This window comes from Suncus etruscus, chromosome 4 (assembly GCF_024139225.1).
Source record: "Suncus etruscus isolate mSunEtr1 chromosome 4, mSunEtr1.pri.cur, whole genome shotgun sequence".
NCBI lineage: Eukaryota > Metazoa > Chordata > Mammalia > Eulipotyphla > Soricidae > Suncus > Suncus etruscus.
In genome coordinates, this window is record NC_064851.1 from 21,584,317 (window position 1) to 21,603,922 (window position 19,606).

At 50.4% G+C, this 19,606-nt stretch overlaps 1 protein-coding gene across 1 annotated transcript in view; it reads left to right on the forward strand.

The window, feature by feature from the left end:
* The window catches only part of ZBTB17 (zinc finger and BTB domain containing 17), a 31,102-nt gene extending 11,842 nt beyond the window's left edge, over positions 1–19,260 (forward strand). The window contains exons 3-16 of the mRNA XM_049771982.1: positions 12,892–13,098; positions 13,868–14,056; positions 14,846–14,986; positions 15,211–15,330; positions 15,878–16,128; positions 16,202–16,344; positions 16,443–16,743; positions 17,082–17,169; positions 17,263–17,379; positions 17,466–17,586; positions 17,800–17,930; positions 18,254–18,463; positions 18,712–18,801; positions 18,881–19,260. Coding sequence (XP_049627939.1) covers positions 12,894–13,098; positions 13,868–14,056; positions 14,846–14,986; positions 15,211–15,330; positions 15,878–16,128; positions 16,202–16,344; positions 16,443–16,743; positions 17,082–17,169; positions 17,263–17,379; positions 17,466–17,586; positions 17,800–17,930; positions 18,254–18,463; positions 18,712–18,801; positions 18,881–19,161 — 2,388 coding nt within the window. The 5' untranslated portion in view covers positions 12,892–12,893 and the 3' untranslated portion in view covers positions 19,162–19,260. The remainder of the gene's footprint in view (positions 1–12,891; positions 13,099–13,867; positions 14,057–14,845; positions 14,987–15,210; positions 15,331–15,877; positions 16,129–16,201; positions 16,345–16,442; positions 16,744–17,081; positions 17,170–17,262; positions 17,380–17,465; positions 17,587–17,799; positions 17,931–18,253; positions 18,464–18,711; positions 18,802–18,880) is intronic.
* Positions 19,261–19,606: the final 346 nt, after the last annotated feature.

Sequence of the window (19,606 nt, forward strand, 5' to 3'; positions counted from 1 at the left end):
CTTATCTCTCCACACTGCCACTTAGATACTTGACCAGCCAACTAGCCAACTTTTTGTTTGCTTGTTCATTTTTTTTTTGGAGGGTTAGAGAGTTTGGTCACATCTACCACTGTTTAGGCGCTACTCCTGGCTCTTTGCTCAGTACTTGGGGGGACCATATGTATGTGCTGCCAGGATTGAATCAAGGTGGCTGCCTACAAGCAATTTTTTGTTTGTTTTGTTTTGTTTTTGGGCCACACCCAGCAGTACTCAGGGATCACTCCTGGCTATCTGCTCAGAAATAGCTCCTGGCAGGCACGGGGGATCATATGGGACTCCGGGATTCGAACCATCCACCTTAGGTCCTTGGTCAGCTGCTTGCAAGGCAAATGCCATTGTGCTATCTCTCCGGCCCCAGCAATTTATTTTTTAAGCCCTATACTAATTAGCTGGTGCCATGTTTTTTGTTTGTTTGTTTTTGTTTTTGTTTGGGGGCCATACCCAGGGTGCTTAGGGCTTACTCCCAGTTCTACTCTCATGCATCACTCCTAGTGGGGACCAAATGGAGAGCCAGGGATTAAGCCAGGTTGGCCACATGCAAGGCAAACATCCTACCCGCTGTATTATTTCTCCTGTACTATTTCTTGCTGTTTGAATTAATACTAATTCCTTATCCGTTGAACATGTTGTAACTATTTTTATTGTGATTTATTTTGGTTTGATCCACACCTGGCTGTGCTTAGTTAGGGCTTACTCCTGACTGCACAAAGGGTTCACTCCTAGTAGACTCAGAGGGACCATATTGGATGTCAGGGATTGATCCTGGGTCGGCTGCCCATGCAAAGCAATCAATTTATCACTGTCACTCCAGCCCCTGTTGTAACTATTTATTTACAGCTTGTACTTTCTTAATCCCCTAGGGTGTTTTTTTTATTTGTTTATCTGTTAGGGATTACTCTGGCAGGGTTCAGGGACCATATGGGGTTCAGGGTCAGACATATGCAAGGAAACTTCCTTCCCCATTGTACTTTTTTTCTAAGGTGTTGGCTTTTTTTTTTTTTTAATAAAAAGAAATATTGTTTTTCTTTAATTTTTATTTAGGCATATGACTTACACTACTTTGAATAATAAGAGTTCTAGGCATACGGTGTCCCAACACCACCCCCACTAGCAGATTGTCAACATCTCTCCACCAGTATCTCAAGTTCCCTTCCCACCCATCTTCACCCCCTTGGTGAATTCATTTCTGTAGATCAATTCTCAGGACCGTTACCATTGGCCATTTTGTTATTGTTGCCCTTTTTTTTAGCGGGGTGGTATTGTTGGGACACCCCAACTATGTTTCTATAGCACTCCTGATTCTATTCAGGGGACTGTTGCCCAAATGCAAGGCAAGAACCTTACCCCTGGGCTGTCAGACGTTGTCAGTTTTTTAGGGGCCAGGCTGTACTGAGAATTGAACCCAGGGCATTACAACACATCAGATAATGTGCTCTGTAATTTGAACTCTCTCCTGATCCATCAAAGAATGATTTTTTTAAAATAGTTAGCATTTTTTGTCTGTTCATTTGTTTGTTTGTTTGTTTTGCCACATTCAGCAGTGCTCAGGGGTTACTCCTGGCTCTGCACTCAGAAATAGCTCCTGGCAGGCTTAGGGGATCATTTGGGATACCAGGGATTGAACCCAGGCTCGTCCTTGGTTGGCCATGTGCAAGGCAAATGCCCTACACTCAGGCCCCTAAAGTCTTTTTTTTTAGATGAGATTTTTTTTTTATATCTGTTTTCAAAAATAGGGCTGAGATTAAAGCATTGAGGTTCCTTTTAAGTTATCCTCCCTTGTACAGGAGTAAAAAATCATGATGCTTTTGCCTGAGATTCCTTGCTTGGCGTTGACTGGATGCTAAGGCTGGGGTGTCAGGCCCCCTCCTGCTGCTGCTTGCAGAGCTGTGTGCAGTGTCCCCATGGAGAGAGGCTTGGCTTCATCACAGTGCCAGGGGACCAGCTGTGTCTGGAAAAAGCCCCCCACTGCTGTTCCAAGGTTTCATCAGTGTGTCCTCTGCAGGAATTCACACAAAATTTTCCCAAGTGATACATTCTTGTTGCAAATGACTCTTTCTTCATTTCCCCAAAGAGAACATTATTGTTTTCTTTTTTCCCCAATTGAGGTTTCAGTCACGAGGTCTTTCTTGCAGAAAATGTCTTAAAGGTTTTGTGATAGAAAGAAACGAACCAAGCTTTGCGCACAATTTTCTTTCTGTCTCCTTTTATTGTTTTTGTTTGAGCTTTTAATAGCCCATGTTTGCAGATGGTAAAAATGTAACACAGAAAGTCTATCCAATGAAAACTGTAGCCACTTTACACCCTCATTTGGTCCCAGGAGGGACCCCTTTATATTCTTCAAGGGTATCTGGAAATGTCATTGTCTTTGGAATGTATGACAGAGAATGTCCCCGCGGGCTTGGTGGCTTTGTGCACTCTGTATGGCCCAACTTCTCTTGCAGGAGCCAATTACTAAGACATTTTGAGCTTCTCCAAGAAGAGGCACTGAGAATTTAGAAGGAAAAGAGGGATGAAGGGGCCAGAGCGATAGCACAGTGGCAGGGCGTTTGCCTTGCAAGTAGCCAATCCAGGATGGACAGCGGTTCAAATCCTGGCATCCCGTATGGTCCCCCGAGCCTGCCAAGACCAATTTCTGAGTGCAGAGTCATGAGTAACCCCTGAATGCCACCAGGTGTGACCAAAAAAAAAAAAAAGAGGGATGGAGGGAGGGATGCAGACTGAGCACATGCTTTTTAGGCAGGAGGCCCAGACTTGATCCCTGATATTGCATGGTCCCCCTTAAGCAAAGGAATAACCCCCAGGCACAGAGCTGGAAGTAGCCTTAGCATTGCCAGATGTGACCCCACCCCCTCAAATAAACACCCAAAATATTTCAAGGAAGAGGCTTTGTGGTAGAGCAGTGTTTCATATGCTTGAGGCCCTGGGTTCAATCCTGTACCTGCCCCATCCTCCCAAAAGTACAGAAACCTTTACAGGATATTGCAGTTGGGAGGGGGGCACTTGTGTGTCTTGTGTGTGAGATGTAAATGGGTGTGAGATTTTGGGCACCAGCCCAGCCTTCCTGCATCAGCTCCCAAGCTCTCCCATTATTCACCAGGTTCCAGTGCCATGGGACTTTTTAACTTGTTTGTTTTGCTTTATGATCTTGTCCTCTGACTGCTACTGCAACTAGGGAACCTTTCAGAAATAGAAACCTGCCTGTGACCTCTGCTACCACTCCAGGCACATAAGTGGGGGCCAGAGGGTGGGGTTCAGGGCCTGTGCTTTTGTGTCAGTCACAGGCTTCTCTTGTTCTGCCACTTTATACAGTATTTTGCTTACATGTCACTTCCTCAGGATCATCTATCTTGATTCTTCTTTCTTTGCATGTGTGTGTGTGTGTGTGTGTGTGTGTGTGTCCTTTCGTTGTTTTTTTTTTCTTTTTGGTTCACACACACTGGTATTCAGGGATTACTCCTGGTGGCACTCTGGAGACCCTATAGGATGCCAGGGATTGAACCTGGGTCAGCTGTGTGCAAGACAAGCACCCCACCCACTGTGCTATCACTCTGGCCTCAGACCATTGTCTTAAATATGAAATAGCCTCTGTCTCTCCCATCAGCTAACTTTGTTTTTCTGTATAGCATTTATTTATTTATTTATTTATTTATTTATTTATTTATTTATTTACTTTGGGTTTTGGGACACACCCAGCAGCGCTCAGGTGTTACTCCTGGCTCCAGGCTCAGAAATCGCTCCTGGCAGGCTTGGGGGACCATATGGGATGCCGGGATTTGAACCAATGACCTTCTGGTCAAATTGAGCAGTGTGGGGGGGGGGTTATATACCAACTTTTGTGATACTAACGTTAATAAGTTCTGATAAACCACTGCCATCAGACCAACCAATGACCTTCTGCATGAAAGGCAAACGCCTTACCTCCATGCTATCTCTCCAGCCCCTGTACAGCACTTAAAATCTGACATATGTGCATTTCTTTTGGGGGGGGCACACCCAGAGGCATTCAGGGGTTACTCCTGGCTCTGCGCTCAGAAATCACTCCTGGCTCGGGGGACCATCTAGGGTGCTGGGGATCGAACCCATATCCATCCTCGGTCAGCTCTGTGCAACAGAAACACCCTACCACTGTGCTACCACTTCACTCCCAGCATAAGTGACTTTCCTCCTTGACTCAGAGCTGATACAGTAGCACTTAAGACAAGCAAAGTCTAGGCACTCCTTAAATGTTAGTGCAAATGCTTTGATCCCTTTCCTGTGTCTGTTTCTTAGTTAATGCATGGGCTGAAAAACCTGAGTGAAAACATAGTAGTCATAAGTGGTACAGCCATATCTTACCACAGGTTTTCTTTTTCTTTTTCTTTTTCTTTTTGGTTTTTGGAGCCACCGTTGATGCTCAGGGTTTACTCCTGGCTAAACGCTCAGAAATTGCCCCTGGCTTGGGGGGACCATATGGGACGTGGGGGGGGGGGGGGATTGAACCGTGGTCCTTCCTTGGCTAGCGCTTGTGAGGCAGACAGACACCTTACCTCTAGCACCACCTCACCGGCCCCTCACCACAGGTTTTCTTAATATTGTGAAAATCTTTCAGTAATGTGTATAGATGCTATTATGGTCTGTAGAATGAAATTCTTTTTTTTTTTGTTTTTTGTTTTTTGTTTTTGGGCCACACCCAGTGATGCTCAGGGGTTACTCCTGGCTATGCGCTCAGAAGTCGCTCCTGGCTTGGGGGACCATTTGGGATGCCGGGGAATCGAACCACGGTCCATCCAAGGCTAGTGCAGGCAAGGCAGGCACCTTACCTCTAGCGCCACCACCTGGCTTCTGAAATTCTTCTTTCATGGTGAGTTTTGTCTACTATTTTCTTGGTTAGCAAGCTCCAAAAGTACAAGAAACATTTTTGTCAGGGATCTCAGGATATTTTGACCTGCAGTTGTAAATTAGCTCAAGAAGACTGGATGCCATAGCTCAAACCCAACTACAAACATACTTGTAATCACAGTGCTTAAATATTTATTTTAAAAAATTAAAAAAAAAAAAAAAAAAAGAGGGCCCGGAGAGATAGGACAGCGGTGTTTGCCTTGCAAGCAGCTGGTCCATCCAGGACCTAAGGTGGTTGGTTCGAATCCCGGTGTCCCATATGGTCCCCTGTGCCTGCCAGGGGCTATTTCTGAGCAGACAGCCAGGAGTAACCCCTGAGCACCGCCGGGTGTGACCCAAAAACCAAAAAAAAAAAGACTGGATGTACTATTCTGCACCCTCAGGCTGTTTGTGAACATTAGAGAACAGTGTCCTGGGGCAGATAATGCAAACCGCTACCTGGAGGATGGGAGTAGGTTCTCATTTCTCCCCCTTCCTTACCTCCACCTCAAAAAATACTAGTGAAAAAGAGACAAGGTACACAACAAGTGTGGGTTTAATCTCAGGCTGTGTGTATGTTGCTCAGAAAGGTTTTTTGCAGTGGGTATTAGAGCAGGCTGTGGAGAGGATGATTAGAGCAGACACTGCAAGTTTCACTTGTTCTCATTCTGTCTTTCAATAGAAAGCCCTTAATTTTTTTTTTTTTTTTTTTTGTGGTTTTTGGGTCACACCCGGCAGTGCTCAGGGGTTATTCCTGGCTCCAGGCTCAGAAATTGCTCCTGGCAGGCACGGGAGGACCATATATGGGACGCCGGGATTCGAACCGATGACCTCCTGCATGAGAGGCAAACGCCTTACCTCCATGCTATCTCTCCGGCCCCAGAAAGCCCTTAATTTACCGAGTCATATTTCAAGGGTTACCTGAGCTAATTTTAGCAGAATAGGTTCTAAACTGGCTTGCAATTTAATTTTATGTTTTTCAGAGATTAGATTTCCCTCCCCCAAAAACAGTGTCTTAAAAAAACAGTTTTAAAAATAATACAAACCTAAGAGTGGCTATGGTGTACGCATCTGACCCAACACAGACCGTGGTTCGAATCCCTACCTCCCCTATGGTCCCACGAGCCTCCCAGGAGCGACTTCTGGCTGAAGAACCAGGACGCTATCCTAGACAAAAAAGGAAAAAAAAAAAAAAAAACAGAGTCTCTAAAAATAATACAAGCCTCAGCAATGCTAATCTTTTGCATCTTGGCTGGTTGGATATGTAGATGGTGACAGTGATTCTTAAGGGGTATGTGTGTGTGGGGTACTATCCAGGAGTGCAGGAATACTGCAAGGTAGTACGTTTTGTTTGGAGGCATCACCCAGTGCTGCTCAGGGCTTACTCCAGGCTCTGTGCTCTTGGATCACTCTTGGCAGTACTTGGAGAATCATATGTAGGGCCCAGAATCAAGCACAGGTAAGCTGTGTACAAGGCAAGTGCTTTCTCTGTTCTACTATCTCTCAAGCCCCAAGAATACTATTGTAAGCAGCTTTGGAATATGGGATTAGTAGAACCAGGTCTATATAAAAGTGAGTTAGATGGGGCTAGAGTGATAGCACAGTGCTAGAACGTTTGCCTTACATGAGGCAACCTGGACTGACCTGGGTTCAATCCCCAGCATCCCATATGGTCCCCCAAGCCTGCCAGGAATGATTTCTGAGTGCAGAGTCAGGAGTAACCCCTGAGCGCTACCAGTGTGGCCCAAGCCCCCCACCCAAAAAAAAAAAGCAAAGTATGTGAGATGGAAGAGATAGTATAGCAGGCAGGTGCATTTTGCCTTACATGCAGCTGCTGACCTGAGTTAGGTCTCTGGTTCCCCATATGGTCCCTTGAGCCCTGGGAATGATCTCTGAGTGCAGAACAGTAATAAGCCCTGTGTGTTGCCCAATCCCCCTCCCCCTTCCCCATGGTAAAATATAAAATAAATAGTTTGTGAAGTTCAAGCTTAGGAACAGTGTCTACTGAGCTGGGTGATGTTTGGTTGGGTTTCACTTCTATGCTGTGTCACACTTTTGAGGACAGGCTGGGATGGGGCACCGGCAGGTCAGTTTCATTACCTTGGCCTGAGTTTGGGAGGGCTAAGCCATATCCAGGAGTCACCTGTATTTTTTTTTTTTGGTTTTTGGGCCACACCCGGTAATGCTCAGGGGTTACTCCTGGCTATGTGCTCAGAAGTTGCTCCTGGCTTGGGGGACCATATGGGACACCGGGGATCGAACCGAGGTCCATCCAAGGCTAGCACAGGCAAGGAAGGCACCTTACCTTTAGCGCCACCGCCCGGCCCCTGTATTTCTAGAAAATCAGGAACTCGAAGCAACTTAGAATCCCAGTGCTGCTCTTTTCACCTGCTTTCAGGAGCTCCCTGTTCCATGGACACCAAATGGCTGTGCCGTGCCCATGCTCAAAATTGGGTACAGCATCTCTGGGGAGCCAAAGACACTTATCTCAACATCAGGCTCTCCTTGTAGCAGGCAATTCTGTTTCTTGGAGTAATGGTTTATGTCTGTGCAGCTGAGTGGGCAATCTGCTTCTCTGCTAATGACCTAGGGCCTGTTTCATTTGTGACAGAGCCCATTTGTCTGTGAGATGGAGCTGTGCATTGTGGCCCCATTAGGCCTCTGGGGCAGGTGCTCCTACTTTCCCTGGGAGCACTCTTGGGCTTTGACCCAGTAGCAGTACCATGTCAAATGCTTTCCCAGCAGAAAAAACTGCTGTGTGGTTCTTACCTGCTACCCCTCCCTCCTCTCTCTCTTAATGGTTGCTGGACTCCAGGGCTTTCCCAGGTTCCATTTTGAAAAGTAATGGGTCATGGTTACGACTTCTAAGCAGGTCAAGCTACTGAACAGTTATCGAGTGCACACAGCATAGACGGGCCAGGGGCCTGTAGAAACTCGATGATATAATCTATATCTGCAAATTGTCATCTGCACATCCGCTCTGTAACAAGTTTGTTGGGCATTTGGTGTGCCAGGATAACCCCAGCCTAATGCTTTCATAGAACCCCATGAGGGAGGCAGCTCTCCTCACCCAACTCTGAGAGCAGGGAAACTGCTGGAGATGACCCCCCAACTCGACCCTGCCTGTTCCTAGAAATCAGATTCAGATCCCACTGACATGGCCCCTGAACGTCTGCTGCCTCTTTGGTGCTGAACCTCCTTGCCAGTGCCTACAGCTTACTGTTCGTTTTGAGGCCACACATGGCAGTGCTCAGTGCTCACTTTTGGCAGACTCAGGGGACCTTATAGGGTACTCTTAGTCTAACCCAGGTTAGCAGTGTACAAGAGATATCTGTTGCGGTATCACTTGGGCCCAACCAATCTCTGTGGCTTAGAAATCGTGTGACTTGGCTTCCAGATCAACCAGGTTCCTAGTTTCTAGAACTAGAGCATGGGCCAGGCCACATCTGGCACTGTAGGCTCAGCCTGTTCAATAGACACACAGTGCCCTCTTATTTAGGGGAGCCTGTGATTAGAATTGACTGGACAGAGCAATGTGAAGTTCATGAACTTTTTCTGTGTCTGTGGTTTGTAGGTGTTTTGGAACGGAAGGACAGAGATGGGTGTGTTTTTGAAGATCTCTCCCCCACCCCCCAAAAACACTGCTTTTGCAGTTGTGCTGGATGTCCCGGATCACGGGACAATGTGTGAGACCTCCAGAGCAGGGCTGGAAAGTGCCACATCATCACATATACTGAATGTAACATCCACCAATCCATTTCCTTCTAATCTTTGTTCAATTTTGAAAACTCTTAAGTATACAAAGTGTGTACTTTTAATTGTTTTCTGCTTTATTTCCCTTTTTTTTTTTCTTTACCTATTTAATTAAGAGGTGCACACCTGGCCATCCTCAGGGGTGGCTCTGGCATTGCTTGAAGGGGACCATTTATGGTGCCAGGGATTGAACCCCAGATTAGCTGCATACAAGGCATATGAAAAAGTGTCTTAACCCCAAGTTTAAATGACAATCAAGGTGTGCTCCAGCTAGCAAACAATGTTCCTGATATCTCAGAAGATTCCTGCTGGCCTCTCCCTGTGTCCAGAGAACTGCTATACTGAATTATTTTGGTGAATCATTCTTTACTATGGTTTTCCTGTCTGGATTATTCTCCTCCACTGTGAACAAACCACCTAAATTCAGTGACTTAGTTCGGTAGTTTTCAATGTTTTTTCCAACTTTGTTTCCTTCCTTTGCCCTTCTCCCCATACCTTTTAGTCTTCTAGTCTTGAGCTGCAGGCTTCCCCCAACCCCTTGACCTTGTATACAATTTCTAACCTATGTCCTCCATGGAATGTCCTGGGACTTCCCAGGGAGCCATATGAAATGCTGACTTAGACCAGCAGCAGTTTATTACTTCTTTTTTCTTTCTGGTAAGTTTGGGTGGCACCTGGCTGTGAGAGGACATTGAAGGGCTATTCATTCTTTATTTGGGTGTGCACTTTTGGGGTGGGGCAGGGTTGGGGGCTACACTCTGCAGTTCTCAGGGCTGACTCCTAATTGTGCTTGGGAGTTTTTCTGGTGGGGCTAGGAGTACCATATGTAGTTCCAGAGATTGAACCTGGTCAGCTGTGTACAAGGCAAGTGATACCTGTTGTACTATCTCTCTGGCCCTGGCAGTACTTACTGGGACTGCTGACTGCTTCTTGTGTACCACGTGGGGTGCAGACAGGCGCCTCTGTTCCTATATTCTCACTACTCCCTGATGCCCATAAACCTCAGCCAGATCTGGGTGGCTTCCTGTCACTAAAGACCAGCACTGACGTAGGTTAGAGAAGGGGGCGTGATATTGTTCTAATGCAGCCCCTATGAAGGAAAGAATAAGCTGCTGAATTCCCTACTCACCACATCTCCTTGGGGAGCTAAGGGACTTTTGATCTTTTTAAATAGACAGCAGCTAGTGGATTTGAGCTTTTGGCTGGAAGGCAGCCCTAGAGTCCCTGAGCTCCAGCTACCATATGGGGGAGGGAAGTGAGGTGCTAGAGCTTCCCTGTGGGAGTATTGGATGGAACCTTTACTGCTCCCACACCTAGGGGGCTAATCTGAAAATTGACTTGTCTAAACTTAGTTTATCTGTGGGCTGGCAGCCATTTTCTTTTTCTTCACTCTTAGTTCCTCTTTCTGCCTCCCATCTCAGAAGGTTGTTTCTCTTCCTACATTTTGCTAGCATGGACCAGTTTTGGAGGCTGCCTCAAGGATTCTCCATTTTCCTGCTGACCCTGTTTTTTTGTTTGTTTGTTTGTTTTTTTGGTTTATGGTTTTTGGGTCACACCCAGCAGCGCTGAGGGTTTACTCCTGGCTCTACGCCCAGAAATCGCTCCTGGCAGGCTCAGGGGACCATATGAGATGCTGGGATTAGAACCACCGTCCTTCTGTGTGCGTGGCAAATGCCCTACCTCCATGCTATCTCTCCAGCCTCCTGCTGATCCTCTTGTATGTAGCAGGAGAGCCCACATTCTGGGCAGTCGCCATGGCAAGAGTGTGGACATTAATTTGGGGGAAAGAACATGGCCGCTCTCCTGCAGGTTAGAGAAGGGACAAGCTCTCCCTACAGTCACCCATGGACCTGCCTCCCCTTGCCAGCCTCTGTCTTCCCTGAGGAGAGCTGAGCTAAGTTGGGCTATGGCATGGAGGAGGTGCCATGGCTTGGGGCTGTTTTCCTGGAAACTACCACTAGTATGACTAGCAGGGTCCCTGGGAGTCAATAGTGCCATCTACCCACAGCTTGTCTATCAGCAGGCAGCAGCCAAGAAGCCTGATGGATAGACCTCGGTGTGGGCTCAGGGAGGCATCACTGGTGCTTGTTGAGCCTGGGAGATGCTGCTGTTGGCTACTGGTGCCCCCTTTCTGCCCCTGGGCCTCAGGTCAGAGGGTGGGACCAGTGTTTGAGAGGCAGGTGCACCCTATCTGCTCTGGTTCCTGTTTCTCAGCAAAGGGAAGAAGTCTCCTGGGCTGGCTTGGCCTAAGCCTCTTCTGTCCCCCTCTGAACCTGGTGGGGACTCCCTTATCCCTGACCTAAGGAGGTGGCCCAGCTTGGGTGCTTAGCCCATTAACCCATAGGTTGGACATTGATTCTTTTCCAGGTTCCCCAAATCTTTGGGGTTAGCAGTCCCTCAAGTTAAGCATGTGCTTTTCTCAAGACTTGAAAGCCAGAGAACTTTCTGTCAGATCCCTTGTCAGTAGTAGTGGTAGCACACAGCTCGAAGGAGTGGCTGCTGGTTTAGTGCTGGAGCAGTTACCCAGGGCTTGGCTGCTGCAAGGCCTCACCTTGATACATGCCAAAGCTGGCTTCTGGCCCTTCCCTGCTCACACTTTTAAGAGCTCTGACAAGACGTAGTGAGTGGAACAGAGTTCCAAGCAGCAGTGCTGGCTGGGAGCCCATTTGTGGAGGCTGAAGGACAGCCTGGGTGGGTGGGCTGGGAGTATCCTGAACACAGCACTGCTTAAGACTGGTCCTGCCCTCCCTCATTCCCTCCTCCAAGTCCCTACCCTCTGGAAGTTCTAGTCACCCCATGGTGGGTTTTGGAGGAGAGGGTGTGGCCTTTGAGGCAGCTCAGCACCCAGACAACCATACATGGTCACCTCAGCAGCACAGCCATGTGGGGTGACTCATCCTCAAGAGGCTGATGTAACAGGGGAGCGGTATGAGCAGTCTTGGCAGTTCTGGGCAGATCCAGGGCCTCAGAGAAGAGGTTCGGAGGAGCAGAAAGAAAGATACAAGCACTTGTGACCAGTGCTTGGGCCAGGGCTAGAGGGGCATGGAGCTTTGGAACCTTCTGGGAGAGGGGACACTTATTTTGGAGTAGGGTCTATAGGGCAGGCTTGGTTTTTCTCAGCTGAGGCTGGTACTGGGTGGTAGGGGGAAGGGGTGAAGAGACCAGTTTTAGGAACTTCCTTTGCCAGGGCTTGTGCTGTTTCCTGATGAGCCTGCCTGTCCGTGACATTTTTCTGCATTGTATTGCATGAAGCCTTTCTCTGGAGGCTTAGCATATTCTAGTGGGTAGGGCACTTGCCTTGCATGAGGCTGATCCCGCTCGATCCTTAGCCTCCTATATCAGCCATGATTGTAATTCCTTAGTGCAGAGCCAGGAGTGGTCCAAGAGACAATAAATAAAGTAAAATAAAATAAAAATAAGTCTTTCCCAGAGATTGTGGCCTAGGCTATAGAAGCATACACACACACATACATTTTATAGTTTCCTCTGTATCCACACACACACATCCTACCTAGTGCTTAGGGGCCTTTCAAAGAAGCCCCACCAAGGGTGCAACTGAAGGGTTGATTCCTAAAATAGCTAGGATATAACATCAGTCCTCCAAAAACATTTATTTCACCGTCAAGAAATCAAAACAAAAGATAAAGTTTTTCATAAAGCCAGATGCTTCTAATTGTCAGTTCTAACATTTTTGTCATGCACTCTCCTAGAAAAAAAAAACAAAACAAAAAACAAACAATAAAACAGAAACCTTTAAGCTGTTTCTGTGTTTGAAATGCTGACAATGATGTTTATGTTCTGACAAAGTCCCAAAGATCTCTGTATTGGTTCTGTGGTGCTTTTAGTTTGGTTTTAGTGATGGTGGGTTTTTTTTGGGGGGGAGCGGGAAAGTTGAGGACACACTCGGTGCTACTTGGGAGTTACTCCTGACTTTGCACTCTGGGATCATTCCTGGTGGTGCTCAGAGAACCAGATGGGATACAGGTCGTCCACATACAAAGCATGTATTGTTTTTCTATTCTACCCGCTGTACTATTATTCCAGCCCATGCACTGCATTTTGATTTTCAGAATTGCCTGGACTTAAGTCTAGAACCCTCCATACTCCTGGTGGTCTTGTTTGTAGTGCTTTGCCTTATTGTGGACTTGCATGAATCTTCAGTCCTCTGCATTTCTCGCCTGGAAATTGGGGCCTAGTATGTCCCTTCTCTGCCTAACCAGGGTCTTCTTGGGCTTTCCCCAGCCATGGATTTCCCCCAGCACAGCCAGCATGTCTTGGAACAGCTGAATCAGCAGCGGCAGCTGGGACTTTTGTGCGACTGCACTTTTGTGGTGGATGGTGTGGATTTTAAGGCCCATAAAGCAGTTTTGGCAGCCTGCAGTGAGTACTTCAAGATGCTCTTCATGGACCAGAAGGACGTGGTGCACCTGGACATAAGTAACGCGGCAGGTACCCTATTGGGTCCAGAGCCCCACTGGCTGAGGACTGGCAGTGTGGCTAGCCTTGGGTCATACAAGACCCCCTGGAAGCAGCCCCTTCAACCTGGGGTATGCTCCCACACAGGAATCAAGCCAAGCATATGTGGGTACCAAGTACTTAACACGTCTTGTGGCCTATTTTGACTAGGAGTGGGTTGGTCAGGGGAAAACCAGCATAAAATGCTCCAAACAAGTTACAGAGGGAACCTGGAACCATTTTCACTAAGTCAACCCTATTCACTCTGATGAAGCCAGTGTTAATTGGGGTAGTAGGTGTCAGGAAGGCCTTGCGATTGAGGAAGAAATTGCTTCTAGACTTGGGCTCCCAAACTAGAAAGGTCAGGCAAAGTGAAAGTACCCCATTTTACAAATATGAGAATGAAGATCCAAAGAGGTCAGGTGACTGGCTTGGAGATCAGGTTCAGCTGAGCTGGAGCCATGAGGAAAGACAATGTTGACATACTCTGCTTGGAGTGTGCATAGGACAGGTGGTCACACCATCTGTGCACTGTCCAGATGGGCATGCATACCCCTGTCCTTGTGTGAAACCTTCCATTATGCACATCACAGCCTATGACTTCCATATTGGGTTGGTGTCACACCCTTTGGACCCTTGGACTGCTCTGAATTTCCTAGGGTGGCCATGGTAACTTGACACTGGTATTTCATAGTTTTGGGGGGGGTATGGAGCAGCAGGGCCGGCATTGAGGTGGGTCCATGACATTGAATGTCCTTGGCAGGCCTGGGGCAGGTGCTGGAGTTTATGTACACAGCTAAACTAAGCCTGAGCTCTGAGAATGTGGACGATGTGCTCGCTGTGGCCAGCTTCCTGCAGATGCAGGACATCATCATAGCCTGCCATGCTCTTAAGTCATTGGACGAGCGGGACACCATCCCTTGTGAGAACTCTGAGGCTCCAGCTATTGGAGGTAAGCCAATGGGTGGAGTGCACCTGAACAGTTGGCTGTTGGTGGGCCTCACTTGTCACTGTCATCTCTCTTGCTTAGTTTTCACATTCAGTCTTGTGGTGCTGGACCCACCACAGTTAATTCTGGGACAGTCCACCAGAGGGGCTCTTCTGCCTGCCCTTTACCTGCTGCCAGAGAATGGGGGAGCCATGCCAGATTCAAGGCCTTGAATATGGGGATCGCAGTTCCTGCAATTCCTCTTATATGTTCCCCTCCATCTGCACTGCCCCTCCTCTGACCACCTGGAGAAGGCTCACTGCTGACCGGGGTGGTGGGATTTGTGTGGAGCCTTTCCAGAGAGCTATGCATGATGCCTGAAAGCTGAACATTGAGCCCCAATAGCCTTGTTATTTTTATTATCCCGGACACACACACACACCCCTACCTACCACACACACACACACGCACACCCCTACCTACCATACACACCCCTACCTACCACACACACACACACACACACCTACACACACCCCTACACACACACACCCCTACACACACACACACACACACACACACACACACACACACACACACACACACACACACACACACCCCTACCTACCTACCTACCTAACTACCTACCTACCTACCTACCTACCTTCTGTTCCTTGTCTTGGATAGATTTCCAGGGATTAAAAGAGAGCTGGGGGCCAGATACATATGGGATCCTGTGACCAGGCTGCATCCCTGGGGAGGACTTGGAGGAACTAGCAAATTCTGGAAACAGCAGGTCTGTCTGTCTGTCTCCAGGAGCTGACAAGAGAACCAAAGAGGACAAGGCTGCGTGCACTGCAGTGAGCGAGCTGGAGGCCCCCGGCAACAGGGTCCCCCACAACACAGGCAGGGAGCTCAAGGAGGAGCGAGGTGGTCAGGCAGAGAGCATGGCCAACGGTGAGTGGGTGCAGAGGGGTTGCAAGGAGTAGCCCAGGTGCTCCAAGCTCAAGTAACCAGCATCATCTGGCATTAGCTGTCAGCCTCTGTTTCAAGTAGAGAAGGGCCTTAGACAGCCTGTGCCAGGTTGTGTGCTGATCCAGCCCCAAGGTGTGGCCATCACCAGGGCCTGTGCACCTGGCAGAGTGCCCCCCTTCAGCTGATGCCCACACTCCCCAACACAGGTGTGGAGCCGACAGAGAAGGCCGATGCCCCCCGGGAGCGGCTGCCAGTGGAGCCCAAGCCCGACCCCACAAGTGGCATGGCTGCTGCCGAGGCCGCCTTATCTGAGAGCTCTGAGCAAGGTACCTTCTACAGAGCTCTTGGGTTCGCCCTTTTTGCTCCTGGCCTACACAGGGCCCTCCCTCTCCAGATCCACCTTCCTGCTTTTATCATCCACTCCTGGCTCTGCTGACCAGCCCAGACACTTCTACTTCTAGTACCCAGCACTGTGGGGTGCTTCCCAGCCAATGCTGGGGAAGTGGAGTGGGGGGGGGGGGGGTTCTTGCCAAAAGTCCGCAGAGAGGGATGTGTGCAGGGATGCCAGGCCTAACGTGGCCTAGGGTTTGTCTGCCTCTGCTTTTGGTTGGTTTATTTTTCCGGTTTGGTTTTTGTTGATTTTTTTGGCTTTGTGGCCTTACCTGGCAATGTCAGGTCTTACTCCTGGGGGGGTGGGATGGACAGAGGTGGGACCAAATGTGGTGCTGATTCGGATCCGGTCTAACTCGGATTGGCCGTGTATGAGGCAAGCACCTCCCCACTGGACTCTCGCTCTGACACCATGGCCCAGCCCTCCCTTTGGAGCCCCTGCTTGCCCTCCCCAGCACATGAGTGCTGCCCTTCTCATCACAGAGATGGAGGTAGAGCCAGCCAGGAAAGGAGAAGAGGATCATGAGGAGGAAGAGGAGGAGGTAGCCTTGTCTACTGTGGTCAAGGAAGAAGGGCTACATCTGGAGAAAGGAGAGGCCCCTGAGGAGAGTGAGGAGTCTGCGAGCACAGACTCGGGGCAGGAGCTGGGCGCCGAGGCCCGGGGCTTGCGCTCAGGCACTTATGGTGACCGCACAGAGTCCAAGGCCTACGGCTCTGTCATTCACAAGTGCGAGGTATGGCTGCGGGGTGCCCACCTCGGGGGTACATGCCCTGGCTGGACCCCGCCTCACTGCCTCCCTCCTGCAGGACTGTGGGAAGGAGTTCACGCACACAGGGAACTTCAAGAGGCACATCCGCATCCACACGGGTGAGAAGCCCTTCTCCTGCCGCGAGTGCAGCAAGGCCTTCTCTGACCCGGCGGCCTGCAAGGCCCACGAGAAGACCCATAGGTACGAGCCCCTCAGCTCCTGGCTGCCTCCTCCCCTTATCTACCCCAGCCCGCTGGAAACCCCGCGAATCCCCTTGCCCTGTGGCCTCTCACCGGCAGCCCGCTGAAGCCATACAGCTGCGAGGAGTGTGGCAAGAGCTACCGACTCATCAGCCTGCTGAACCTGCACAAGAAGCGGCACTCGGGCGAGGCGCGCTACCGCTGCGAGGACTGTGGCAAGCTGTTCACCACCTCGGGCAACCTCAAGAGGCACCAGCTCGTGCACAGTGGTGAGAAGCCCTACCAGTGCGACTACTGTGGCCGCTCCTTCTCCGACCCCACCTCCAAGATGCGCCACTTGGAGACCCATGACACTGACAAGGAGCACAAGTGCCCTCACTGTGACAAGAAATTCAATCAGGTGTGAGAATGGGATGGGATGTGAGGCGGTGCCTCAGAGGGCAGGGCACTCCTGACAGGCCAGTGGGAGAAGGCTAGAGGCCTCCTAGGACTGGGGTGTCATGGCACGAGGAAGCCAGGAGGGGCAGGCTGTTCAAATAGACTGGGCCAGAAAGGAGTGGGCTGGTTCTTTCATGGCTGGACCTAGAACATTCCAGCAGCCTTGAGGAAAGATAGAGCCGGCCCCTGCTCCTGAAAGGATCCAGGATCAGCAGGTGGGAGGGACTCTGAGGGGGCCCTGAAGCGATTTCTCTAGGGCAATACAGATGATCACTCCTCCCTCCCCAATTCTGGGCACAGGTGGGGAACCTCAAGGCCCACCTGAAGATCCACATCGCAGATGGGCCCCTCAAGTGTCGAGAGTGTGGGAAGCAGTTTACCACCTCAGGTAGGTGTGGGGCCTCTGGGCTGATCACACGCTCTCCACTCCTCACCCACCTGTGGTGCCCTAGTGCCAGATCTGCCCTTGGTCTCCCTGCAGGGAACCTTAAGCGGCACCTCCGGATCCACAGCGGGGAGAAGCCCTATGTGTGTATCCATTGCCAGCGGCAGTTTGCAGACCCTGGCGCTCTGCAGCGGCACGTCCGGATCCACACGGGTGGGTGAGCACAGCCAGCAGTGACAGGGAATCTGGGTGCCCTGGGAAAAGCTGGCACCCACACCATCTCCTGCCTCTGTCCCCAGGTGAGAAGCCCTGCCAGTGTGTGATATGTGGCAAGGCCTTCACCCAGGCCAGCTCCCTCATCGCCCACGTCCGCCAGCACACTGGGGAGAAGCCTTATGTCTGCGAGCGCTGTGGCAAGAGGTGCTGTCCCACCCCCAGTCACCCCTGTCCAGAGCACCCCTGTCCCGGACCCCAGGCACCCCAGGGGTTAGAAGACAAATCTCAACCTTGGCAGGGAACTGAGCAGCTTGGCTCCCCAGAGTCCTCTCCAATCCAGAAGCTGATGTAGGAGGCCACCTGCCCAGCTTCGCTGACCCCATTTCAGGGCAAGCTGCTTTCTGTTCACCTCTGCAGATTTGTCCAGTCCAGCCAGTTGGCCAATCACATTCGCCACCATGACAACATCCGGCCTCACAAGTGCAGCGTTTGCAGTAAGGCCTTCGTCAATGTCGGGGACTTGTCCAAGCACATCATCATCCATACTGGTGAGCATGTACCCACCCTTCAGCCCTGTCCTGACCCTTGCTCTAGTGGCCGTGATGGGAGGAAGGGAGGAATCCCAGATCCAGCCCTGGAGACTTGCACTTGCTACAGACAGGTGGCCTTGAGAGCACTAAGTTCAAAGGAGGACCCCATTTTCTTAGGACTTCAGAAGGTGCAGAGACCACTCGAGTCTTCTGTGCAGCTCTGGAGGCCGCCCCAGAGCACTTCCTACTGTAAATAAAAAGGGTGGCTGGGGAGGCTGGAGCTGAGGTGCTCCCCCCCTAACCCCCCCATTGGCAGGAGAGAACCTTGCCTCCCCCCCCAGGAGAGAAGCCTTACCTGTGTGACAAGTGTGGTCGTGGCTTCAACCGAGTGGATAACTTGCGCTCCCATGTGAAGACTGTGCACCAGGGCAAGGCAGGCATCAAAATCCTGGAGCCAGAGGAGGGTGGTGAGGTCAGCGTGGTCACTGTTGATGACATGGTCACACTGGCCACGGAGGCACTGGCAGCAACAGCTGTCACTCAGCTGACAGGTGCGGGCAGTGGGTGTGTGTGTGTGTGTGTGTGTTTGTGTGCACACGCGAGAAATGGGCAATGGGTGTGGGGGGGTGAGGGAGAGAGACAGAGGGAGAGGGAAGAGAGGGAAGAAAGGGAGAGAGAGGGAAAGAGGAGAGAGCTTGCCAGCCAGCCCAGGCAGACTGCAAAAAAAAGATCGGTCCTGTGGGATGCCAATAAGGAGGTGGGAGCCTCTGGCCTTAGGTCCTTCTGGTTCTGCCCACAGTGGTACCAGTGGGGGCTGCAGTGACCGCTGACGAGACAGAAGTGCTTAAAGCCGAGATCAGCAAAGCTGTGAAGCAAGTACAGGAAGAAGGTGAGATGGGCCGCCTCGGGTGTGCAAGCTGGTGGAGTCCAGGACCTTCCAATCCTGACCACAGCCCCACCTCCCACAGACCCCAACACCCACATCCTCTATGCCTGTGACTACTGTGGGGACAAGTTCCTGGATGCCAACAGTCTGGCGCAGCACGTGCGAATCCACACAGCCCAGGCACTGGTCATGTTCCAGACGGACGCAGATTTCTACCAGCAGTACGGTCCAGGCGGCACATGGCCCACTGGGCAGGTGCTGCAGGCTGGGGAGCTGGTCTTCCGCCCTCGGGATGGGGCTGATGGGCAGCCAGCTCTGGCAGAGATGCCCCCCAGTGCCCCTGAATGTCCGCCTGCTGAATGAGCAGGTATCCCTCTCCTGTTTATTTAAGGATGGATGGCACCCTAGAACTGAGAGGGGTGGCCCTGTCCTCTAGAGAGAATAAATTTGATTATTTTCTAATGCTGCCTTCAGCTCCCTAGGGGTGGGTCTGGGAGCTGGTAACCTGAGCAGAGGATACTCTGCATGACCTGCTTCTCTTGGGAAAGCCAGGCCACCCTCCAACAGACTGGGATATAGCCACATCACCTGAGAGGGCAGCACACGTAAGGCTCAAGAGTCTGCTTCACCTGCCCTGCCATTCCAGCTCCTCTTCGGAGGTTTCAGACCCGTACAGCTTTTGGTCCCCACCACCTCTCTACATACCTTGGAGCACAGCTGTGACCCTGCTCCCTCTCTCTGCCTAAAGGTTCAAGAAGCTGTGCCAGCAGGCACTGGCCACAAATGTTGGCCAAAAATCCATGGAAGC